This window comes from Pinus tabuliformis, chromosome 4_2 (assembly GCF_031772625.1).
Source record: "Pinus tabuliformis cultivar Carrire ecotype Pingquan chromosome 4_2, CPIR1, whole genome shotgun sequence".
Taxonomy (NCBI): domain Eukaryota; kingdom Viridiplantae; phylum Streptophyta; class Pinopsida; order Pinales; family Pinaceae; genus Pinus; species Pinus tabuliformis.
In genome coordinates, this window is record NC_142304.1 from 1,093,646,948 (window position 1) to 1,093,661,187 (window position 14,240).

Below are 14,240 nucleotides of genomic sequence, written 5' to 3' on the forward strand. Positions count from 1 at the left end.
CCGCTTCCTTTGGTCTTATCAAGATAAGTGTCCATTGGTTGCTGGGTCCCTGTGGCCATTTCTTTTGCCGCATTCTCATCTCTTATTTCTTTGTTTGATTTCCTTCCTACTTTTCTCGGAGGATCCGTGGCTGAGATGTTTTCCTTTGTTTTATTTCTAGTTAGAATTCGCTCCACTGTTGGAGGGGGGGAGGCCGGGCGGGGAGAAGAGGGGGAGGTTCTGGGGCCCTTGGGGGACGGAGGTGGGGATGGAGGTTCCTCTGAAGCCAGGGATTCAAAGGGATTAGAGGAGGAGGGGATGGGAGGCCCAGAACTAGATGGGTGCATGGAAGGGAATGGGGTTTCAGATGAGGGCTCAGATGATTCCGGGGGAGGGTTTGTCTTTTTTTTTTCCTGACTATTTCCCATGCTTCCTCAGGGGTTTCATTATTGCTAATATCTTCTGTTCTAGATTTGCTGCATCTGTTAGCAAAATGACCGTATTCATGACATACCTTACACTTGAAGGGGAGCTGCTCGTAGTCCACTTGCTGAATGTGCGTCCACTGGTCTACTTTGAGTTTGATTGCCTCTGGTAAGCCTTTGCCCAGATCTACTTCTACGCATATCCTTGCACAAGCATGCATATTCTCCTTTGGCTCCGATCTGTCTACATATTTCCCTACTGCGTTCCCGATAGCACGTACAGATTCGTCTCCCCAACAGTGCAGCGGTAGGTGCGGCAGACGAACCCAGACAGGGACCGCATTGGGGACGTCCATTTCTGGGTCGAAATCAGGAGTCCAGCGATTGAGATAAAGTCCTCTGGTGTCCATGAAATAGGGTCCGTTTCTGAAGATGAGGTTACGATCCTCCACTGATTCAAAGAGGAAGGTGAAGAAACCCCTTCCGCAAAACCTTATTGCGATTTTCCCTTGGACCATCGCATTCCAGTTTCTTTCCACCCAGCGTTGGACCGTGCGGGGGGAAGGCCATAACCCCGTGAACTGTCCAACCAGGCCACGTTCTGCAAGAGCCACAGCAGCTCTTCTTGGAAGTGCTGGGGGAAGAGAGACTTCCGGGATTTCATCCAACTTTTTGACAAACTTTGAGGCTGAAGGGCGGATCCTTTCCTTGTTGCTCTCTGGAATGAGAGATGCGAAGGCTTTCTCCATTTCTGCTTGCTCATGAGAAGGCGGTTCCATTGGTCCTCGCAGGGGCTCGCAGGCAGCTTGCTAGGAGGCCAGGAGGCCCGAAGAAGAAGAAGGCAGGGGGCCTTGAGAAGGAGGGAAGGCAGCGGGAGGCAGCAGCAGCCTCAGGGCTGCCGCGGAAAGGGCAGGAGGCCCGAGAGCGGAGAGGGCAGAAGGCCCGATCAGGCAAGAAGAGGCCAGGAGGCCCGGATGCAGAGAGGGCAGGAGGCCCTGGACGAAGGGGATCAGAAGCAGAGAGCTACGGCCCAGCAGCAGAGCTGCCAGGCACGGGCGTGCTCAGAGAGTCAGGGGCGCGACAGGGAGCAGGGGCTCTCCATCCATCCCGCGCTTAACCAGATACCTGACATCTTTTCAATTATTATTTTTATCAGTTAAACATATTTAGAATTGGAACACAAAATAGATAACAGGAATAGATGCTTTTATTAATGTGATCTTTGCAATAAGTCAAGTAATATATATATGGTTTCATTTAGTTGCCAAGCACCAACTTGGACTCTTTGTGAGGCTCCAACCTCCAGAGCACTAACTCTGTCTTGTCAAGGCACCAACCTTGAATTTAGGAGCACCAACTCCCAGGACACCAATCCTTTTAGTTCTGAGGCACCAACCTCAAGGGCTCCAACCCTCTGTTGTAACTATCTAGATCTGTTTGGTTGTAATTCTCTGCTCCCAACCCTGCTGGACCTATGACTTACTTCTGTCCTCCTGTTCCTTCCACTTTTGCCAGAACTTCGGCTTCCTTTGTTTCTTACAGTTCACCAGCAACATTAAACTTTCCTTGTTCTCTGTTTTATATCTCTGATATGCCTGACCTTTGGCTTCCTCCTTGCTTGCTTGAGCTTCGACTTCCTCAACGCTTGCTTGATCTTTCAACTTTCTTTGCGCTCACTCTTTGGCTTCCTCTGTCTCTTCGAATTCAGCAATGGAAAGACGCGTTTAGTGGAAGAAGGCCGACTGACTTGAATATTAAAAACATAGTGAAGAGTCTTCCATATTTATGGAAATCATATAGAATAGGCTATACCCATATAGAGGTCCCACATGCCACATCATCCTTTTATTGCAATCACAACTTCCGGAGGTTCGCACATAACATAGCCGATTCCCAATTGCCAACGGAGCAGATGCGATATGGTATTAAATAGTTATTAATAAGTCCGTCGAGTTCACATCCTTATCGCAATCACCAGTTTGACATTTCTTTGTACATTGCGATTACCACGGATGCGACATTTGATTAAGCCATGCTATAATGGTGTAGTCGGGTCCGCAATTATATCGCAATCGGCGGATTTCAATGTGGCAAAACTTTAACAAGGCTTGCGATATTGCGATGGACGCGATATTACAATAGGGCATGTTATAACATTGCAGCGGGTCCGCATACGTATCGCAATCGGCATTTTAATGTGGCAAGGCTTTTAAAGAGGCTTGTGATATTGTGACGGACGCGATATTATATTACATCATATTGTAATGGTCCCTTGGGTTCATATATATATATCACAATCACATATTTTATCATGACACGACTTTACACTCTTGTGGTATTCCTTGGTGATCCTCCACCGTTGATCTTCTCTCTAGATCTAACGGTCCCGACTTAACCCGATCAACCCAAAACCGTCCGTTGATCCTTCGCCGTCGATCAACCCGCGCTAGATCCAATGACCTTCATGCATTTCGGGTGAGCCACTTGCAAGAGAAATAACCACCCAAAAAAATCCAAACATAATAAAACTTCAAAATTCTCAAAACATTACATAATATCACACAACAATTCCCTAAACCCTAAATTTTTTTAAAACCCCAAAAAATCAACAACATACACACACATCCACAATATATATACATATCCATTACATCCCCTTACCTTGAAACTCACCTACTCCAAATCATATATATATATATCCCAAAATTATTCAAAATTCAATAACACATTGCATAATATCATATATAAAACCCTCTTCAAAACCAAATGAAAAAACAAAAAAACAAAACCGATATATACATAACTAACAATACAATATATACACACATACGGTGTATATCCATGACATTCCATGGAAACTCACCATCCTTTACATCCCATTACCTTGAAACTCACCCACTCCAAGTCATATATATATATATATCACAAAATTATTCAAAATTCAATAACACATTACATAATATTATATATAAAATCCTCTTTAAAACTTAAATGAAAAAAAAAAAAAAAAAACTGATATATACATAACTAACAATAAAATATATACACACATATGGTGTATATCCACAATATTTCATTGAAATTCTTGTTGGAAACACTGAGAGGGGGTGAATCAATATTTCTTTTCAATTATTATTTTTATCAGTTAAACATATTTATAATTGGAACACAAAATAGATAACAGGAATAGATGCTTTTATTAATGTGATCTTTGCAATAAGTCAAGTAATATATATATGGTTTCATTTAGTTGCCAAGCACCAACTTGGACTCTTTGTGAGGCTCCAACCTCCAGAGCACTAACTCTGTCTTGTCAAGGCACCAACCTTGAATTTAGGAGCACCAACTCCCAGGACACCAATCCTTTTAGTTCTGAGGCACCAACCTCAAGGGCTCCAACCCTCTGCTGTAACTGTCTAGATCTATTTGGTTGTAATTCTCTGCTCCCAACCCTGCTGGACCTATGACTTACTTCTGTCCTCCTGTTCCTTCCACTTTTGCCAGAACTTCGGCTTCCTTTGTTTCTTACAGTTCACCAGCAACATTAAACTTTCCTTGTTCTCTGTTTTATATCTCTGATATGCCTGACCTTTGGCTTCCTCCCTGCTTGCTTGAGCTTCGACTTCCTCAACGCTTGCTTGATCTTTCAACTTTCTTTGCGCTCACTCTTTGGCTTCCTCTGTCTCTTTGAATTCAACAATGGAAAGACGCGTTTAGTGGAAGAAGGCCGATTGACTTGAATATTAAAAACATAGTGAAGAGTCTTCCATATTTATGGAAATCATATAGAATAGGCTATACCCATATAGAGGTCCCACATGCCACATCATCCTTTTATTGCAATCACAACTTCCGGAGGTTCGCACATAACATAGCCGATTCCCAATTGCCAACGGAGCAGATGCGATATGGTATTAAATAGTTATTAATAAGTCCGCCGGGTTCACATCCTTATCGCAATCACCGGTTTGACATTTCTTTGTACATTGCGATTACCACGGATGCGACATTTGATTAAGCCATGCTATAATGGTGTAGTCGGGTCCGCAATTATATCGCAATCGGCGGATTTCAATGTGGCAAAACTTTAGCAAGGCTTGCGATATTGCGATGGACGCGATATTACAATAGGGCATGTTATAACATTGCAGCGGGTCCGCATACGTATCGCAATCGGCATTTTAATGTGGCAAGGCTTTTAAAGAGGCTTGTGATATTGTGACGGACGCGATATTATATTACATCATATTGTAATGGTCCCTTGGGTTCATATATATATATCACAATCACATATTTTATCATGACACGACTTTACACTCTTGTGGTATTCCTTGGTGATCCTCCACCGTTGATCTTCTCTCCAGATCTAACGGTCCCGACTTAACCCGATCAACCCAAAACCGTCCGTTGATCCTTCGCCGTCGATCAACCCGCGCTAGATCCAATGACCTTCATGCATTTCGGGTGAGCCACTTGCAAGAGAAATAACCACCCAAAAAAGTGGTTTTCTCTTTCCACCCGAGTGCTACGTGTCGTTCGGTTAATGGAATCAGGCACTCTCCTCTAAATACCACTTATCGCCTAGCGTCCACTCGATAACCACTGCCACTATTACAAACCTGCCGGTTAACTGTTGAACGCGGTTACACAGAGTAACGACTCTCCGCTCTTTGCTTATTGTGGTTTCAAATGACTCTTCCTCTATGCTTCTCTTGCTTCTCTGATCGGTCTTCCCTTTGGATTCTGATAGTTCTTCTTTGGCATATATTACATGCGATGCTCCTCCCTTAACTGCTCTTCTGCTGGCTTCTCCTCCTGATGCGTGTTTCTCTTTGTTCCTTCTAATGAACTTCTTCCCTGCTTTGATAGTTCTGCTCTGATAGCTCTTATGACTTCCGATATTCTCTCCAATGGCTTGACTGTCTTGGCTTTCCTTTGGTTTCTCCTCATGACTTCTTGCTCCGCTTCTCCTAAAATATTGCCATATTGACATCAATGACAATCAAAATCAACAACTCTAACCTTCAAATTATATTGAAACTCTAACATTCGCATTCATCGAGATCCCAAAATTGGCCTCACTGAGAAGCCTCCGCTAACGCCCCCATTAAAAACCAAGTTAACTACTATTATATTTTAAATTAAGTTAACCCGTAACTGTGTCCCATATAATTAAAATATTTGTATTGTTTTAATCCATCCAAACCAAGTTAGCTACCATTATATTTTAAATTAAAATAATCCGTAATTATGTGTCAACCAATCAAAATATTTATATTATTTTAATCCCCACGTCGCTTTCTGATGTGGTTTATGACTAGATCCCCAAGTCAAGCCGCGCATCCGGGCCTATCCCAAGCCAACAGAGCATACTTGGGGACTATGTTCTTACCCCCACGAGCCTCAGGTTCAGTATCCTCGAGCCTACTCAACGGCTATTAAGAAGCTGTTTCCCGCCTTCCGACATCACAATACTTGTCAAAGTGGAAACTCTGAGCAGAGCAAATACTGAGAAAGTTCACTTGCTTTTGCTGCGGGTTTTCAGTAAGGGTTCAACTTGTCCAAATCCACCATTCCGTCCTTCGGGAGAGCTGGAAGTTCATACCGATTGCAGATTCCAGATCTCAATGACGAGGTAAGCAAGTGCATTGATTCACATCCATGGATTGTTTAGTGTAGAAATTGCTCATTTTGAGAGCATTTCGACTGTGTTGTGATTGAATTTGGGTCGCATTCATGCAATGTTTGTGCTGTTTTCGAATGTTTCTTGGTCTTCTAAAGGTACAGCGGTTGAATGGTTTCTCGGCCCCTAAAAATGTTGTACTAACTTGCTAATGCTCCCCAAAACTACGAAAGCTGTAAACATCTTAAGTCAAGCCTCTGGGGAAAGGAAGGATCTCAGGGAGAATCCCATTTGCTTCTGATTCCTTCAACATGCCTCGCTGTATTTCTGTGTTAATTGTTGTTGCAGGTTTCTCAATTTATCCTCATTCACTGCATGTCTTGCAATAAATGCTGCTGCATGAGTAGGACATGAGGCCTTCTTGAATTTCAGCTCTAAATTCCTCTTTGTAGTCCTCCTCAATCAATTCTTTCTCAAATCCTTTAAGCTGACTCTGCTCTTCCAACCTTCATTGATGCGACATGTATCCATGTCCCGACGATGCTCCTCGAAATGCGGTGCTTGGGCTTGAACTGCTGTGGGCCGTTTCCTGTAATGGGTATGCCTTCTGTGCGACATCCCTCTCCAATTAGTGGGAACTCTGCGCCGCTGCACCTTCTGCTGCATTCTCTGTCAATGCTGCTGTCGTCTCTGTCACTAGACTGGTTGCTCTGAAACTGCTAATGAGTTCTACCGAGAGCTGGATGCGTAGTTCTCCGATCACTTCATTGTTATGGTATTCTGTTTAGGATTTTGCCCAAATGTTGCCGTGTTAATTGTTGTTTGACGCTTCTCAATTTATTCTGAAGCTTTTGCTCATTCACCGCATGTGTTGCAATAATTTCTGCTGTATGCCTAGGACATTAGGCCTTCTTCAACTTGAACTCTGGATTCCTCTTTGAAGTCCTCCTCGATCAATTCTTTCTCAAATCCTTTTAACTGACCCTTCTCTTCCAACCCTCATTGATGCGCGTATCCATGTCCTGTCGATGCTCGTTGAAATGGGGTGCTTGGGCTTGAACTCCCGTCATCTGCTTCCTGTAATGGGTATGCCTGCTGTGCGAAATCCCTCTCCAATTTGAGGAAACTCTGCGCCGATGCACCCTCTGCTTTTCTGCCAATGCGACTGTCAACTCTGCTACTGCTGCTGTCGACTCTGCCACTAGACTTGTCTGTTCTAAAACTGCTAATTAATGCCGCGTGAAGCTGGATGCGCAGTTCTCCGATCACTTCATTCTCACGTTGCTCTGGCTACGATTTTGCCCAAGTGTCGCGAACGATGCATGAGACGGTGATAAATATCATCTACAAAGTAGAGGAGCTTTTCTTTTTTTCTTTAATAATATATGTGAATGGGTAACTTCTTATAGGGGAATTGGTAACTTCTAAATTCCCTGGGCGAGGTTTAGGTTTAAAGTCCGAGGTTTTCATTATACCTTCAAGGTGAGATCTAGGTTTAAAGTTGGAGGTTGGTTCCAGGTGGTGGTTATCATAATTTTAAGTTAGTGTTAGTATTCAAAATTTAGTGTATAATAGGTAATTTACAGTGTAGCAATAAATATGTGGGTTGTCAATGGGTATTAAATGAGTTGCTGTTATATATGCTTATTGTTGGATAACTGGTTTGCTGAAATCTAATGGTGGGCATATGCGTTGGACAACTAGCCTACCAAAATCTAATGGCCCGCTGAAATTTAATGATGGGCATATCCATTGGACAACTGGCCTACCAAAATCTAATGGTAGGCATATAACTTTAGGTTATTGTCAGTGTCGGAAATTCAGTGTCTAATAGGTAACTTATGGCGTAGCATCGTTGGAGGTTGTCATTATAACTTTTAGTTAGTGTCACTGTTCGAAATTCAGTGTCTAGTGGGTTAGTTGGAGGTTGTCATTATAACTTTTAGGTTAGTGTCAGTGTTCGAAATTCAGTGTCTAGTGGGTAACTTATGGCGTAGCAAAGTTGGAGGTTGTCATTATAACTTTTAGGTTAGTGCCAGTGTTTGATATTTAGTGTCTAATAGGTAACTTAGGGCGTAGCAAAGTTGGAGGTTGTCATTATAACTTTTAGGTTAGTGTCAGTGTTTGAAATTCAGTGTCTAATAGGTAACTTACCGCATAGTAAAAGTGGAGACATCTTTTATTGTGGGGACATTAACCCTTTTAATTTTATTATAAGGGGGTTAACATGTTCCTTTGCAGGAATTGAACATTAGTGGAGGTGAAAACAAATCTTACTCCCAACAACTTGAACTAAAACCCAGAAAAAATATCATAAACTTTGTACCTCGAGGCAAAGGGGTATCCCATTACTCTAACAAGTTACTATTATTGATTTAGTATAGTTAAAAATTTATAGATGTGCTTATAATAGAATCATAAACTTTTTAACTTAGGGACCCTTTGTCCCAAGATCTAGATATCCAATAGAATCTGTCTTGAATATAGATTACTCTAACAAGTTACTATTATTAATTTAGTATAATTAAAAATAAATGCATTGCAAATACAATTTTTTCCAACAAAAAACAATTCACCATGGTTAAAAAAATTGTCCCCTACTCTGTCTCTTCTTTTCTTTTCTTTTCTAAATGATGTCTATCCTCCATGATATTTTCAATGTTTTAATCATTCATGATTAAGTTATTTGTTTAGTTAGATTTTATTTTAGCATTTTTAATGGTATTCACTTAATATTAAAAATTGCTGTATTGTTTTATTTTTTTAATAGTGAAAACATTTACTTTTTAACTTTAATAATATTGACTTAAAAACATCTACTCTTTTAACCTTAACAGTATTCACATAATGTTAGAAATCATTATACTGTTTTATTATTTATAATAAAAACATCTATCTTTTTAACCTTATTACAACTGATTAACATATTTCTTTATAGACAAAATTTAAACACCAGTAAAAAAACCAATCTTACTCCCAAAATTTAAACACCAGTAAAAAAAAACCAATCTTACTCCCAACAATTTGAAAAACCAAAACCAATCTTACTCCCAACAATTTGAATTAGAACCCGGAAGAAAAATCATAAGCTTTGTACGTGAGGTCCATCCTATTTATGAATGTGCTTATAACAGAATCATAAGCTTTGTACCTGAGGGAAAGCGGTTCATCCTATTTATGAATGTGTTATAACAGAATCATAAGATTTTTAATTGTTATAAGTATATCCATAAAATTCATATAGATTGCTCTATCAAATTACTGTTTTACCATATTTAAAAACAAATCCATTCTGAATACAGATTTTTCGGACCCGCCACAATTCTCTAAATCAAAGTTTTTTTTTTAAATGATATCTATACTCTGTGATAATCTTTTGCTGTTTTGATATTTGTTTATTTGGGTTTTACTAGCATTGGGCCATTTTAAAAACAAATCATTATATTGTTATGAGAAAATGAGTCATTATACTGTTTTGACAAAATTTTCATTTATATTTATTATAATTTTTATAAATACGAATTTTTAATTATATTTAGCATTGTCTAAGTCACCTGACACGGGGATTCGGGACACGTAGGATTCAAGATTCGTGGTGTCGGATTCGGACACGCTCACCCCCAGAACAGGACACGTTAGGATTCGTTATATATTATTTTATATATATATATATATATATATATATATATATATATATATATATATATATATATTAGAAATTAGATATTTCTTACACAAATTTTAATTAATGATACAAATTTATTGATTTCAAACATAGATCTTCATCTATAGCTATTAGCATGCATAGTACATACAAAATTCAAATAAATGTCAGTGGCTCTGGTCACATAAATGATAAATCTATTAAAAACTTAAATCATGATTCATAATTCATAACTGAAAGACAACTTACATCTACAAGATAGTAAGATAAACACACTGAATTGGCTGCCAGTTCCAAACATTCTTTATGTATATTTGCTGGGGCCTTGGTTCCCCGTTAGCGTATTCCCTATTAGTATTCACAGTTCAGAGTCCAAGCATTGGTTATGAAGAGGCAAGCCAAAAGTTAAAACACAGCAATTGACTCAATCAATGGGGAACCCTATTAGTATTCACTGTTCAGAGTCCAAGCATTGGTTATGAAGAGGCAAGCCAAAAGTTAAAACTTATTGCCTAATTTAAATTCAAGGCTCTTATTATCATACAAATCCATAGCTTCAACTTTGCTCTTCCCTTTTTTTTTTTCAATTTCTTTTCCTCATGAATGATTTCAGATTTGTCTTTTGAATACACATAATTAAATAGATTCCATTGTCCAGATATAAAGTTATTTGAATTTCATTACAAATCGACCCCATTCATAACAACCGCAGGGTCCATACTATTATAAATTGGTAGCTATTCAGGTTCAGAACAGTCTGGCATGTTTCATGCAGGTTAACTTTCAAAAGCATGGCACCGGATTAACCTTTCACTTTCAAAATTCAGGCATAGCCGCATAGGTTAGTTATCTGAAGTCTGGTATCAAACATAATGAGCGCACTTCTTGGCAATGTGTAGTTTGAATGGATATGAACACCGGGTTTTAAACTTTTACCAAGTCAAGTCATTGTTCAGTCATTGATACAAACACTGAACAGTGAGATCAGAAATGCTGCAAATGCACTTACCTGGTGGACCGGTGGTCGATTCTCCTTGCTGAATGCTATACTCCCTGCTGCAACAGCACAAATCACTTGCCAACAGCACAAATCACTTGCCAAATGAAAATATTAATGAGCAAACACCCCCTTTTCATACCTGCGCTGAGCTTAGCGAGTCCTGGAAACAGGACACGATTCCCAAAATCGCAACACGCTTTTGAAAATCGTGACACGACCTCGGATTCGACGAGTCAGAAAAGGACATGACGTGTCATATGATTTGGACACAAATCTAGACCGAATCGTGTCGGATTCGCTGGATTCGGGATTCGACGGGCCTCTAGGGCGAATCCGGTTATCTAGAGCATTGTATATATTTTTTTTAGTTTTTATTATTTTTTTCAGGATTCCAATTTTTTCCCTCAACAACTCAAAATAACACTAATTGACTTTGAATTTATGTTTTTTATTTTATTTTTTTAATCTTTAATAATTAAAAAAAATATTTATGTTTTTTATTTTATTTTTAATCTTTAATAATTTAAAAAAAATTAACTATCTATATATTATATCTTTTTTGGATTTATTTTTAATTTTTTTTTTCCAGAATTTTTATTTATTTATTAAATAAAATTTTAAATTTTATTTTTTAGTTTGTTTCCATTGATTTTTAATGTTTTTGTTTTTAATTCAAATATTCTTATTTTGTTTCTTATGATTTTTAATGTGTTTTTTCAAATTAACTATTTGTATATTACATCTGTACAATAAGAAATATCTGTATAATAAGAAATACTAGTCCAGTCTGTAAGCTGTTCCTCAAAGGAAAAATGTTATGCATTGTTTACTGCTTTGTCTTTCCTTCATTGGGAAATTAGTTACATGCTGCAAACTGGAAATTAAAGCCCTAAATTTAGACTTAGACCCATAAGACCTAGATCATAACTGCTTTGAAAGATAGGCAGAGAGCTAACTATCCAAGCCGCGTCCCTTTATTATCAATGGGAGTCCTGCCCAGATCAAATTGTGATTAAACCATGGAATGGGAGGGCTGGTGTAGGATGAAGCGATTATGGCTTGACTCCCTGCTTTTGTCATCTCCATACGTGTCACCTATCCATCACCTTCCCACATGGTTGCTTAATGTTGTCATCTGTTTTCCTCGCTAGCTAACCCTTGTAAAGATTGACAGAGACCTAGCTATCCAAGCCGCGTCTCTCTATTATCAATAGAAGTCCTGCCCACGTCAAATTGTGTTTAAACCATTGAATGGGAGGGCTGGTGTAGGATGAAGCGATTATAGCTTCAATCCCTACTTTTGTCACCTCCATACGTAGCTTACCACATGGTTGCCTAATGTCCTATCTGTTTTTCTCGTTAGCTAACCCTCTTACGATACATTTGTGTAATGTCCCCAGGAAGCTGTAAATATTTTATTTACCGCAGTAAGAACAGATTAAATAATTAGTGTTATTACCTTTTTGAATTGAATAATATTTTTATTTATTGAAAATGAGTAATGATTTAAAGTATCATTGGATCTTGTAACTTCTAGAAGAAAAGAAGTTGGAAAGGCAGTTGCTGGAAAATAAACTCTAACTACCTTCCCTAATTGGAAAAATGCTTCCAAGGAAAAGTAAGCAAGGGGGGGAAAGGGTAGAGGACTGTGCTGTAATGACAGACAGTAAAGGGGGATTGCTAAGTCTGGTGATGACCAGATAGCAAGAGCACGTTGTGCAAGCAACATGCAGGAGACAGAAAGTCTTGTAAGCAAGCTAGGGGGGAGATATGGTCTCGAAGGACCATCTCATGGTCGGGAGGTTTGACTAGCAACAGAAAATAGAGTTGATCTCTATCACTGGAGCATTTTTTCGTTAAGCAGCTCAGGTATGTGAAACCATCTGAAATTAGACTATTGCACAATCTAAATTTTGTGTCTATTATTGTGAATGAAAGATGATGTAGAGGTGTGTCTAAAGCTAGAGTAGTGAATGCAAAGAACTCATAATTTCTATCTATGGAAATTCAGAAAACTAGTATAGTAATCTTTTACAGAAGAATCGTTAAAAGAAAGAGTAAGGGAGTTTCCCTGTAAATCTGAAACACATTATTTATAGAAAATACTCTACTCAGATCTTTCAATGTAAGAAATTGATTAACCTAGAATTATTGTAAATAGCATTTGTATAGGTAATTTAATATAACCCTCCATTCATTTATGTTTAAAAGACTGGTACGAAATTGTAACTCTATAGTAACTCTGCAGCTCAGGTATGTGAAACCATCTGAAATTAGACTATTGCACAATCTAAATTTTGTGTCTATTATTGTGAATGAAAGATGATGTAGAGGTGTGTCTAAAGCTAGAGTAGTGAATGCAAAGAACTCATAATTTCTATCTATGGAAATTCAGAAAACTAGTATAGTAATCTTTTACAGAAGAATCGTTAAAAGAAAGAGTAAGGGAGTTTCCCTGTAAATCTGAAACACATTATTTATAGAAAATACTCTACTCAGATCTTTCAATGTAAGAAATTGATTAACCTAGAATTATTGTAAATAGCATTTGTATAGGTAATTTAATGCAAGAGAGTTACTATAGAGTTACAATTTCGTACCAGTCTTTTAAACATAAATGAATGGAGGGTTATATTAAAATAATATAGAAAAGAACTAGAAGTAGATGCTCTTTGTTGTTCGAGCGAAATTTAGACAAATTAGGAAGAGAATTTTACAAAGCTGGAAATACCTTATACCCGAAGCAAGAAGGAAACTTAGGAGGATTGATGTGGCAGGGGCTCAAGGGTAGAAAAACCCTAGTGCCGACCTAGCCTCATTTGTCCCGAGAAAGGTCTGTTAATTAATTTGAAGACTTCCAAAAACACTACAAGGGGCGCCAAACTATTAACTCTGACAGAATTCAATCATCAAACAAATGTAATAACTAAAGTACCAAATGATCCCATAAAAGCAGAGAATTGGATATATTCAAACACGCAACGGACATTAACCAAACATATTCGACACAGTGTTGTGTAAACAGAGAAATTAAACAAAGAAAACCATGTTTCAGGTTCTTCTACAGTGGGTCCTAATCGAACCAATCAAACTGCAAACTTACGAGTAATATTATCCGAGGTGAATATAGAGATCGATAATCAAATACATTTTTAATACTGACTAAAGTTCAAAAGTATTTCCATGTAACATAAGAGATTTACACATTGAATCCAGTCATTGATTAATAGATAGAACCAGAGTCTCATATACAAGAGGGATGACTCGGCTACAAACCCCGGAAGACGTAAAATTGGATAACAGTTCCTCTTTCCCATAAATATAAAACTTCCACTAAAAATCCAGAAATTAACATGCAACAACCACTGACGCAGCCATCAACGTAGGTCTACAGCGGAACATTAAAACCCTCACTCATATAGCGGGATGTATTTACATACACCTCAAAACAGCGGTGGTAATCGCTCGAGAAAAACCTTAAAGATAATTTATATAGAGACCGCATCATTTCAACAGTATTGAGAAAACTTATTTTGTAGAGAACCGAAG

At 38.5% G+C, this 14,240-nt stretch overlaps 1 protein-coding gene across 1 annotated transcript in view; it reads left to right on the forward strand.

The window, feature by feature from the left end:
* Window positions 1-5,815: 5,815 nt before the first annotated feature.
* Window positions 5,816-14,240, forward strand: part of LOC149173457 (SUPPRESSOR OF GAMMA RESPONSE 1-like) — a 95,290-nt gene continuing 86,865 nt past the window's right edge. The window contains exon 1 of the mRNA XM_089427944.1: window positions 5,816-6,039. Coding sequence (XP_089284070.1) covers window positions 6,032-6,039 — 8 coding nt within the window. The 5' untranslated portion in view covers window positions 5,816-6,031. The remainder of the gene's footprint in view (window positions 6,040-14,240) is intronic.